Source organism: Choloepus didactylus, chromosome 2 (genome assembly GCF_015220235.1).
Source record: "Choloepus didactylus isolate mChoDid1 chromosome 2, mChoDid1.pri, whole genome shotgun sequence".
Lineage (NCBI taxonomy): Eukaryota > Metazoa > Chordata > Mammalia > Pilosa > Megalonychidae > Choloepus > Choloepus didactylus.
This window is the reverse complement of record NC_051308.1, coordinates 94,705,138-94,717,377: the sequence shown is the minus strand read 5'-3', so window position 1 is coordinate 94,717,377 and position 12,240 is coordinate 94,705,138. Positions and strand designations below refer to the sequence as shown.

The following is a 12,240-nucleotide window of genomic DNA, read 5'->3' as shown; positions in this document are numbered from 1 at the left end:
CAAGGCTTCCACAATCACACTGTCACCCCTTGTAAGCTACATTGTTATACAATTGTCTTCAAGAGTCAAGGCTACTGGGTTGCAGTTTGATAGTTTCAGGTATTTATAAAGTGATGACATTTTGAAAGTCATTTATAAGAAAGCAACAAAATTATGGCAATAGTTATTTGAATAATCTGCTTATAATGAAGTATGAGGTGTACAACTTTAGTTTTAGAAGATGAAGCTATGTGGACAATGCAGTAAATAGTATGTAACTAGAAATTCCATAAAAAGACTTAGACTACTGATACTTTGGAACATGAGTTTGCTGGAAAGGTTAAGGAGGGAACTAACTTTTGGTTCTTGGTGCTTTTGATTCAGTATGTTAAACCAATAATCAGACTTAAAACAAAACAATATTGACAACAAACTCTTGAAAACACATCTAACCAATCAAACTGAATATTTTATATCTCTCCAAAATGATAAACTATGTTACTGGAAGCAAAATTAGCTTCCACTAAGTTTATTTCATTCATTATACGCTCTTATTAATTGTATTTACCAAACTGAAGTTTAAAAAAAATGCCAAGAAATTGAAACAGGAATGCTCTCTAAAAGAAAGAAATTTTTCTCCCTAAAGAAGCCCACCCGGACCCCACACCTGAGTTACCTTGGGTTTGGGGGCTGAGGGTAGTAACTCCAATTGATGGCTTCGGCAGTCACGTAGAAGTGTCTGAGCCGTGCTGCATCGACCTCTTGGCTCCCCCAGCCTGCCCAGCTGGTGCCCAAGACCACCAGGACCCAGAGTTGTGGGCAGCCTGGGAACATGGTTCCTTTCCTGCTCTTGCCCATGGCCAGCCCAAGACCTGGGGCAGAGCTCGTCTCGGCCTGCCACCTGTGCCCGGGCATCTGAGCTGTCCCAGCTGCAGTGAGCTCGGGGAGGCTGCGGGTGGCAGTGTCCTCCTCCGCTGCAGCAACTCCAGCTGGCGCCGCAGCCTCTGGCTGCCTCCCTCAGCCCACTCTCCCCCACCCTGCTTCCTGTAGCCTTTCTAGGCCGGGGGTTGGCTAGTGACAAGAGGTAGGAGAGAGACCAGCCAGATTAGTGACTGCCCTTTCTCCAGGGTGGAGAAAGGGCAGAGATCAGTTGCTCCAGCAGGCAATGCTTAGGAGCCAGGATTGAGAACAATTGTCCTGCAGTACCTCGCCTAGTGATTGGCACTAATAAGTAGTCTAAGACGCTATTGACAGCACATCGGAGAAACTTTTAAAAAGCACAGTGTCCCCAAATTCCAAGGATATTTCCGAACTTCTTGCAAACTTAGCAGTGTCCCCAAATTCCAAGGGTATTTCCAAAATTCTTGCAAAATTAGCACAGTGTCCCCAAATTCCAAGGGTATTTCCAAAATTCTTGCAAAATTTTTGTTGTTATCTTTTGTATGTGGTTAGACTGTTTCACCATTTTTATTTGCTTTATTTGTTTTAATTATATGTCATTCAGTCCACATGACATAATCACTACATTACATTTCACAGAGAAAAGCCAATGACATTGTTTGGCTATTTTTTTTTTTTCACATCAGTGCCAGATAACTACTGTGTAACTTTTAATGACCTATTTATTAAACGTGTGGTGTAAAGAATGTAAAACACATCTGTTCTTCCCTGTAGAACAGTGAGGTGATAGAGACTTTTTCTGCTTCTCTGATTTCCTCTTTGAGGAAGTGGGTGAATGGTAGATATTTGCTGACTGATTGAAGAGTTGAGCTTTATACATAGGTAACTGTACCCGTGCATTACATTAATGGTAAACAAAGTGATGTACACAGACCTTACTGAACAAATCATCAAATAGAAGAACATAGCTTTTGGGGCAAGTTCTTTTAATTATGCATTTGAATATTGGTCTTTGGGCCCCTTTGGTGGAGAGCGACCTGTGGGGTAAGGTCAACAGTGACATGTGGCCTCCTGGCTTGCTTCTTGGTCTTCTGCAACCTCTGGTGCCACCCAGTGGTCTCTCTGGAAGCTTTGGGAGCAGAGGTCTCTAAGAGGCCTTGTAAACAGCAACCACTGGAGACCCCAGAAGATGCTACAGAAATTCCAAGTCAGAAACGCTGCCTCCTTCCAAAGTAGAAGATGCCTTCCTCTAGTGCAAAAATAAAGAAGTATTTTCATTTCCCCACAGTCTGGTCTCCTGGTGAGTCAAATGCTCCAGCCTCTTTGACCAATTGGTATTTCAAAGCCCACAGAACACTGCAGGAGCTCCTGGCTTCTGCTGCTTGTGCTGGAGGCACAGGAGAGGTGGAGAAGCTCTGGTTCAGAGCTAAACTAAAAGAAATTCCATGTCCTTTATTCACAGGTATTTATAGAAAACTGTAGCAAACCTTCTATAGTTGAAGTCAGGATCCTGATGAGGTTGAATGAAATGGCCAAGAGAAGAAAGGGTTTCTGAAACTACGAAAACAAATTAGAATAATTATCTTTTCTTAGAAAAAATATAATGCTTGCTATTTTTATTTCCTGAGGCTCAATATACTCTCCAGAATCCATACATTCTGTCCTCTTTTCTTAGGATATTTTTCTTAGGAAATTCAACTACTAACTGAACTTTTTGGGAGAGGGATGGCATCAGAGTTTTTTGTTTGTCTTCCCAGAAGGTAGCATAGAGGGATGGTTCCAAAAATGTTTGTAAACTCATTCCAGAAGTCATGACTTCTGCTTCTCAGGAAAGGCCCCAGTGTCAATGCCACCTGGAAACCATTAGTGGGAACATCAAACATCCTGAAATGTTATGTCTTGCTAGACCTTTTCCATTCTGGAGGAAATGGAAATCCTTATATAAACTTACTTTCTACTATCTCTCTACTACCATATCTTTCCCCTACTGCCAACACACTTCCTTCATAGCCTGGAAATTTAATACACACTTAAAGTTTAATATGTGCTATATAAAGAAATGTCATGCTTTATAGTCCATGTCTTTCCCCTACCCTTCTTTTTCCTTCAAAAATATCTTTATAGGTAACCTACCTTAAGGGGTTGGGTCAAATGCTGCATTTGTAAAAACTCCATATGTTCCTAGGTGGCTAAAGAACAGAAACACAAGGATGATCTGCCATATAGTGCTTAGTCCTCAACAACACAGAAAATGCATGTCCAGCACACAGTACTTCCAGAAGCCATATATTACCACCACCACCCCCCTGGAATTCTGCTTTAAAAAGAAAAGAAAAATAAGTGTCAAAATGATTTTCAAGATTGCACTTAGTGCTGGATAGTTTGCATTGCAGTTTACACCCACATTAAGTGAGTAATTTAGTTAATTAAGGAGTTTCTAACTCTTCTTGGTGAGAGGAAATAGCTATAAAGTTCCCAGCCCTGATAACTGATAATCAGGCAATAGTTTTCAAAGGACGATAGTACTGCCCCATAGGGCATTTTTTAGTTTTCATAATGATCAAAGGGTTCTACTGGCATTTAATGGACACGTTCCAGAGGTACACAAAACGTTGTATACCCCACACAACTTTGTAAAATATACCTATAAACATTATGTAATTTTTGCATCTTTTAAAATGCATTTGCCGTGTAAATGGATGGAAGAATATAAAAGGTTTTACAACTCTACCAGAGTCATTCACCGTTTTGAAAAATTGGTTTGGTGTCAGCAATGCCTCCTATGCAGTTGGAGTTGCCAATACAATATTCCCCCGTCGGTCTGCCTTTGCAGCTCCTGTCTTCACATGATTCTGCTTGTGCAAGCTTCTGATGACCTCATGACATCTGCTAGTGCAGTGCTTGGGCGTTAAAATTTTATTTGTATTATGTCACTTCCCCTTTTTTCTTCTTTATATTGTAATCTATTGATTTTTAAAAATTCTGTGTAGTTAGGATATATTATCTGTGAATTTTATTTCAGAGTAGTAAAGAGGGCATTGCAAAAGATTTATTGTAAAAAAAGGTATTGTGTATGATCATTCTGCCATCTTATCCTGAATTAAAAAGTCAAACTAGAAAAATTTACCCAATCATAAAACATTTCCGTCTTACCTTTGAGGATTCAAGGGGCTTTTCCCATCATCTGAAATAGATAAGAAGACACAAATGGTTGGTTAAAAAGAAACAAACAAAAAAATGAGCTGAAAGAGGAAGATCCATCAGTAATAGGAATTATAGGACAAGTCAGTAGGCTCATTTGCAAATGGGCTGATCATAGGGAGGCACTGGGAATAATCTTTCCCTGACAGGTAGGATCTGTTTTAGGCTAAAATTAAACATTTGACAATATTTAACTCCAGAGTCCTCTCACCTTCTTTTTCGTTCCTTTCAGTGAAAGCTTCTCATGCTTCTGATCCTTGCCTTCAGCCTCTTGGCTATAATTTTTTATTATTGTTCAGATCATTGGTTCTTGCAACCCATTTCTTTGGCATTTGAAGACCTCCTGTTGCTGCATCCTGTGTCCCAGTGCTTCAGCCATCAGCTGAGTGAGCTAACTGCATAAACAAATCCATACTAACCTAACTGTATGTTTTCCCTACCAGGGGACATATGTGAGCAGGAGGCCTGTCTTAACACAAACAGCAGACTGGAATAGTGGAAACTTCAGACATGGTAGCAGGTCTGACAACCATCCCATAGAAGATAAAAGGGAAAGAATGTCTCACAGCTACATAAGTTTAGCAAATATTAGGTTAAAAAACTATAAGAAAGGTATTTATTATAGGGCATTATTGAGTTCCAATGCGTGTTTTGAATTTTCTGAAGGGGGCATAGATGCAGCACTCTCCTGTTATTGGACCATAGAATCTTAGGAAGTCTGACACCAAATAGAGACAGGCCCAGGGAAAATTCCCCATCTCCAACAAATGAATTTATTTAGTATTAGAGATTTTGGAGGACGGGTCGCTGCTGTTCCTTCTCCACTGCTCAAAGGATCCAAGAAATGTTTCAAAACTAAAGGAAGGACTTATGGAAATAGGCAGGAATAGTGTAATTCCTGCATTATTATTGAGACTGGGAACCAGATCTAGGAGCTCTTGCTTCTGCCTTGTGGATTTGGTTAAGCAAACACAAATTTTGCATGGAGGGATTGGTTGTAGCTCTTGTTACATCTCTTTGGTTGTTGAGCCCTTTTTTCTCATCCCTTTTGTCTACTGTCCTAGTCACCCACGCACAGAATTCTATATGAAGGAGATTAGGCAAACCAGCCTTAATGCAATGGTGTCTTTGTGACTGGAGAGAGGATAAGGGTAGGGAACAATGCTTCTGTTCTTGAGCAGTTATGAATAGGTGTTGAAACTCAATTCAGTGGGAACTCTGTCAGGTATTTTAATATAGCCACTTTCAGTTCCCTGGATTTGCATATTCCTGACCTCTTTGAGATCCTTAGTCACTTTCCATGAGGAGCAATAAGGAAGAGCTCCATTGACTTAGAATAGAGGCTTATGAACTTATGGGCAGACTAAGTGCCTGGAGCAGATGGACAAAGGATGCTTTAAACTTTGATGAATGGGCTGTTGCCTTCTTCTGTTCCTAGGCCAAGGCTTTTTTTCTGATGAACAGTCTGAGAAACACAGTTTCCATTATAGAGGGTCTTCATCCATCTTGGTCACTTCCCTGCTGAAATCTTTCATCAGCTCCATAAGTTTTCAGGAGACTTTGCAGATTCCTTAGCTTGTTACACCAGGTCATTAATAAATAGGCAGTTTCTTACACCTCTGTGTTTACCCCCACCTCCTCTACAAGCCCCCTTTGATTCAGATGCATTGAACTGTTGAACATAACGTTTTGCTAGCTGCTTCACTCTTTCATGTCTATTTACATGCCATTCTCTCTGCTGGAACTCTAATTCCGTTTTTTTCTCCTAGCCAAATTCCTCTCATTCTTCAATGGTAACCTCAAAAAGTCTTTTCTGGCCTATCAGTCTGATTTAGACACACTTACTCTGTGTTCTGGTAAGACCCTGGTTAAATTTTTGCTGAGCACGCTAGTCACACTATAGTATTAGCATTGATTTAATTTGTCTCTCACCCTACTGCATTATATACTCCTTGATGTTAGGGACCATCATTTTTGATCCCAGCACCTAACAGATCAATAAATGATCAATCAATGACTATTGCATGAGTGAAGGAAGGAAAGAAGACACTTATCTGTTTAGTTTGGTGATAACCTATGGTCACTTAGACCAGAGGCTCCCAAATCTGAAAAACAGCCTCATCAGAATTCAGGTGAAAGGCTTTTGAAAAAAATCAGATTTCCACTTGGGCCGATGCCATGGGGCCATCTTAAGATGGATGCAAGTTAAATGAAAAACAGAAAGATCTTATGATGACTTCATCTCTGAGGATGGATTTCAGGATAGATATTTGTTTCACATTATAGTAGGTTGGATTATATCAAGGCAACAGTATAGTTTCTACATTTAAAGATTGGTTGAAATAGTACAAATTAAGCTTATAATCTAGATGTATCTTTTCCTATTACCATAATTAGTAAGAAATTGAATTAAAATAAATGATGGAAAACAGGTTGTTACAACAAATATACTTGTAGTATAATAAATTATCTAGAGTAGCAGAGCACAAACTTATAAAATTAGCCTTTTTCCATTATGGGCAGAATATTATAAGTATGTTCAAGAAGAACAGTCAGCAGATTTCAAAGTGGCAAGAGAACATTTGTAAAGAAAAAAACTCTCAGGTACAGAACCCAGAGTTGGAAGCCAAATGCAGATGAGAATATACGAAACAAAATCCCAATTCTTCACATCTAATTATCCTACTAATTCGCCTACAACCCTTTCTGTATCTTAAAAATTAACACTTTGTTACCTATGTAAAAACTTTTTAAAAGATTCATCACTAGATAAGCAAAAGTTGATCGCCTTAACAATGTCACTAAAACCTCTGAGAGTTGTAGCATTTTATGTGCTGTCATATACTTCTGGAGTTTAATATGCAACAAAAATGTTTTGGGTAGAGTTTTTTTTTTTAATTCCCACAAAGATCTATTCAAAATCATTCTCCAGTAGAGAAGGGAAAAAAATCCCAAACTAGAAAAAAAGAAAGGTTAAAATCTCACAAGGAGACTGAAAATCCATGATTACATAATCAACATTCTTATGCTCCTTTAACACTTATCAAGGGCTATGGAAGGTGTCCATGTAATGCTATCCCGAAACCAATCTCACTTAAGAAGGAACAGTCATTCCCATTCTAATTCTAGAATTAAAAGCACTTATTCCATAAACGTGCATTTCAGTGAGGCTGATGCAGATTTGATTGTACTTGACAGTGTCACCTTGAAGTTTTATCAAAGATTCATGACAGGCCTGAACTGCTAAAGTTAAGAACTAACAATATCACAGCTAGTTTTTCATCCTGATTCCTCACCGGGAGTGAAAAGCATACTTGAGCTGTCCTAAGGTTACCCTGGGCCAAGAAGAGTGTTCTCTGTGGTCTCTGGAAAATTAGTTTCTTTGCGTAGGTGGGTGGGGGACCTCCATAGTCTAATGTGTCTGGGATTTGGGGGGTTAGATGCAATTAAACAGATCCCGTGATTTACTAACATGCATTCTACACCTTCAAGAGGGTGTTTAAATGCAGTTTTTCCCAAGCTCACTTGACCTTTCCAGGAAACACCCAAAACAACTACTGGAGCCCAGGGTATTCATTTTCTATGGAACATGGGTTGAACAATATCAATCTAAAGTAAAATTTTTAAAGCAGTGGTTCTCAAAATTTAGTGTGCATCAGAAACATTTGGAAGGCATGTTAAAGCACAGATTGCAATACCCCACTGAAGAAGTCTGGGGCAGGACCTGGGAACCTGCATTTCTGAGACTCCAAGTGAAGCTGATGCTGCCAGACTGTGGACTATGCTTTGAGTGGCAGAATTCTAGACGACCACCAAAGTCTCAGCTGCAAGAAGCCCTCCTGTGGCCTCTAGAAAGGCTGCAGGTAGCATTTGCCACGACTGTTTAGCTAGAGGTCACATCAGCCCATGAGGTCTTAGGTGCCAGTCCTTGGTGGGGTAGGGAAGCTCTGGACTTGACTCTTGACTCTGCCCCTAGTTGCCAGGTGACCAGGCATAGCAAGTCCATCTTAAAAAAGGAATACTAGCAGTCCTCTCCCAAGGGATTTGTGAGACTTCAAAGAGACAGTTGCAAAAAAGCACTAACAAAAAGCATCATACAAGTGTCTTTTGTCATCCAGAAGTATGTTGTCAGTCACAGCAGGAAAATCTTAGATGAGTTTTCTGTCTCTGCTATTGCCAAGCCTTTATGATGCATGTTCTGGCAGCTAACAAAGAAAAAAAGGGGCTAAAAATGCAGAAAGCTGCAGAGAGAAGAAAATACATAAGTGGGTTTCCTAGTTAAAAATACCTAATTAAAAAAAGATCACCCTGCAGTAAAAGTAGTTAATTATGCTGGCTTTGAAATAGTTTTAAATATTTTGAAATATTTAAAAGTTATAATATGTTGATATTTGAGCCCACTCTTTTCTCTGCTCTACCAGTCCCTTCTGTTTGAAGATGCAGTACACTTCAGCAGAAGTCTGAGATCTTTGGAGTTTCTGCCCATTCAGCATCTCATTCTCCAATTCTTCTATGGTCTTTCCAGTTCTGGCAAATGCCTCAGCCACACTGTGGTTGCGGCCTCTGTAGCAGGTGGTGATCACGTCAGCCACCCTGCAGCTCTCTAGGAAGGTGGCTGTGGACACCTGGCCCTTGCAGAAGATCCTGGTGAATGCAATCATTTCCATGAGGCCCAGGCAGATGATAGCAGCTTTGGTGATGTCTCCACAGCAGAGGTCATTGCAGAACTTGGCTCCCACGGCTACAATATTCTTAACAGCACCACAAAGTTCAACAGTCTGCATCATTAACCACATAATTCAAAAATCTGGAGCCCACAGAAGACCTTTGAAGAGAAGGCCATTCTCCATTATTTGACTGCCAAAGGTGGTCTCATGGAACTTCTCTGCAGCCACCTTGTTGGCAATGTTGGCTTCCATCAGCACACTGATATCAATGCCTGTCTTCTCTTGGATGGTGTTGGAAATGAGTTTTAGCCCCTCTGGACCTTCATCTATCCCCTTGATGAGGGTGATTCCCAATGCTTCTTTGGGCACTCTCCCAGTAATCTCATTACAGATTCAGCGAGTAATGACAAACACCAGCAGATGTGCATCCTGCACTGCCTCATTGAGATTTGTGACAGCAACCACATTTTCTGGCAGCTTGTGTCCAGAGAAATATTTTACATTTCCATGGTCATTATTTATGGTATCTGTTAGTTTTCTCCCGTTAACCATTTCTTCAAAGACCCACATCTTGACCATGGATGCAAACTTCTGAAGTTTCTTGACATTATTACCAATTATTTTTGCAACAGCTGAACCCCAGTTCCCCAAGCCCATGATGCACACTTGTGGGGGCACTGTGGCCATGGCCAGACCAGAATGCAGCAGCCTGTGCTGTTGACCTCATTTTCTTTTAATGCGAATGCTTTCAAACATGAACTACTGACATTGTGGTTTCACATCCCTCCACCCAAATTGAAAGAAGGAAATAAGGTGAAAACTTTTCCCATTTACCTTTTTGTCTGAAACGCTTCCTTAGCAAAGCCAGGAGTGTCCCACCTATCACTAGACCAGTTGTAGAAGCCACTGCTCCACCAAAATAAGTCAGGGCTTCCTGGACAGTCAGTGGCCCTGCTGTAAAACAAGCACACACACACAAAAGAGAAATATATTGTGCAAAGACCAGTCATTCTCCCAAGAGGGGCCCAACAACTCTAAGATGTACAATCAAGTATGACTGGCACGAGAGATCTGGAAGTCATAAAACCACTGCATCAGGATGGGAAGTAGGGCCCTATTTTATTCCTAAGGCTCAAATATCAAGTGTAAATTTCCAAAGAGTCAGGGTAAGGACCCAATAAAATGAATTACTTGGTAGACACAAGAAATGGAAGAGTGGGAAAATAAATATACCATAGCTAATGTTTTGGCAGTTGAAGAAACAGTTACACAATAAAAAGAAGTCATAACAATATGCTAGGAAAAATATTTTTTTAAAAAAAGAATGAAATAAAACTTGCAAACAGATGGAGCTTAATGAAGGAAGTTTTGTGGTATTTTTAGAGATGAGATAAATAAATATATTATAATATGTAAGGAATCTGCATATAATAACCCCCAGTTTAAGACTTGATGAAACGTCTAGATGTGTTAAACACAGATTATAAGGAAATGAGAGTGTTTATTTCACAATTTGAACTCAGACTAAGGGGTGGTGACTATCTGTACAGTCACTGAATTTAATTCCCACTTCTCTTTGTATAAGGCAAGGAGATGCTGCTTGATTCATTGTGAAGCATTTGTTAAGTTCAGGGGAAACCCAGTGATGTGAAGTGAAACTACTGTCAGAAAAACACAAAGAAGAAACACTAATTTTGTTATTTTTTCGTATTAGTGTGATTTTTGAACCCAAATAAAAATAAACCCAAATAAAAATATATAAAAACATACCTTGGCAGGTTGGCATTATAGTAGACCAGTGTCCATTCTCTTGGCATGCTGACCTTGCCGAGCCATTAAGTATGTGATCCTCTGGACAATGAAAGGTGCAGGTTGATCCATAGCTGAAGTTTCCCCAGGGGTTGGAGCAGTTCATCACTATTGGCATAATAACGTGCAGCTCCGCGCATTTGACAGCTGCAGAAAAAAGAATGCAGGAAAAACAAACATGTAAATTGAAGATAACAGGGGTTATGGTTTCATTTGTAAACTGGCTATAATTTCCAGTAGTTGAGGTAGAATTTAAACGGTTGGAAAGAAGTGTCACTTCATTCACACCAGCTCTTCCAACATCACACATACTAAAATATACACTCAAAGAATGGTACTCAAAGAACCAGGACAGGCACATAGTAGGCATTCAGTAAATACCTGCTGAGGGATTGATCAATCTAGCCTCCAAAAATGTTCTTCACAAAAATTTACCTCTCAAAAATATTATTGCTGTTATTACCATCATTGGGAATAAGAAGCTCTCTGGCATTTCAGCTTGTGTTTATTAAAATGCTTAATTAAGTGTTCACCATGGCTGAACTTCGTGAAAGTTTAAAAGAAGTAGAGACCACCATTCTCTTTAAACTTTTTCAGAGAAGAGCAGATTATTCTCCCCAGTTTTTGGATATAATACTAAAGCCCAGGAAATGAAATTTGCTTCAAATAAATATTATTGAACAATAGTGACATTTACAAAGCACTATGCTCTGCTCTGGGGGTGGGGTGTGGGGACAGTAAGATGAAAGACAAAGGTATCAATGCTTTATGTGTAGGTGATAGCTCTTCAGACAGTATCACACATGATTTTCCTTTTTATTTAGGTTTCAATTATGAAAAATCTGGGATGTTTACACTGTCACATAATTAATAGAACCTTAACATATTTTACAGTTCATATAGCTGGTTTCATGTTGTAGCATGCTTATTGCTCTGACACATTTTGGACATTTACAAATGTTTCCTCCTTTGGACCTTCGAGCACCAGGGCATTAGCTTGTGACATGACAAGGGGAAGAGGCGATGTGCCTATTGAACATTACTTCTGATTGGGGTTGGTAGGGACAAGGGATTGGTGTGACTTTCATGGAGGGACTGACACTGGAAATGGTCATTGGGGTTGGGTGGCATTTCAACACACAATTACAATGATGGCCTTGAGTGTTTGCAGGATGACAGCACCAGAACCGCCTGCTTCTTTTCATAGTACCTCTGCATGCTGGAGTTACTGCTGTCCATTGTCCTGAAGGTCCACATCTGAGAGAACTGTCTCCTGTAAGAGTGAATCCAGTTTTGCATCCAAAGTAGCAAGTGGTGTTCAAGCCAAAGGTGCCCAGATGATGCCTACAGGACATGGTTCCCTGTTCAGGGGTGATGAGGGCTGGGCAGCGCATCTCTAGAGTAGGAGCCGACTTCACACCTATTGTGAGAAAATGTCTCAATGTAGAGAGTTCCCAATTGAAAGAAGCATATGAGTTGAAGCTAACATGGAATAACTGCTTTCCACTCCTTTCATAACAAGGGAGTCTCTAGCACTACTCTAGGAAGTTAAGAAAAATATTAGTTTCAGGTATGGAAAACCAGATGAGAAAAATATTTGAGTGTCCTTGGAGAGATGAGTCTCCTGGTCATAAACAGAAACTGAGAGTCAGTGTTAAATACACACACACACACACACACACAC

General features: G+C 40.0%; 2 protein-coding genes and 1 pseudogene across 4 annotated transcripts in view; all 3 read right to left on the bottom strand.

Moving 5' to 3' along the window:
• Window positions 1–964, bottom strand: part of F5 (coagulation factor V) — an 88,079-nt gene extending 87,115 nt beyond the window's left edge. Inside the window, exon 1 of the mRNA XM_037825394.1 lies at window positions 656–964. Coding sequence (XP_037681322.1) covers window positions 656–894 — 239 coding nt within the window. The 5' untranslated portion in view covers window positions 895–964. The remainder of the gene's footprint in view (window positions 1–655) is intronic.
• An 83-nt stretch (window positions 965–1,047) lies between these two features.
• LOC119526371 (selectin P) overlaps window positions 1,048–12,240 on the bottom strand; it is a 41,834-nt gene continuing 30,641 nt past the window's right edge. Inside the window, exons 11-16 of one of the 3 annotated variants that reach the window (XM_037825395.1) lie at window positions 11,767–11,976; window positions 10,518–10,703; window positions 9,582–9,701; window positions 4,033–4,063; window positions 3,013–3,068; window positions 1,048–2,436 (exon numbers count right to left, since the gene is read on the bottom strand). In XM_037825395.1, coding sequence (XP_037681323.1) covers window positions 3,014–3,068; window positions 4,033–4,063; window positions 9,582–9,701; window positions 10,518–10,703; window positions 11,767–11,976 — 602 coding nt within the window. In that variant the 3' untranslated portion in view covers window positions 1,048–2,436; window position 3,013. The remainder of the gene's footprint in view (window positions 2,437–3,012; window positions 3,069–4,032; window positions 4,064–9,581; window positions 9,702–10,517; window positions 10,704–11,766; window positions 11,977–12,240) is intronic. The other 2 variants (XM_037825396.1, XM_037825397.1) reach the window with 2 other exon arrangements.
• On the bottom strand, window positions 8,448–9,434 carry LOC119528130 (annotated as a pseudogene).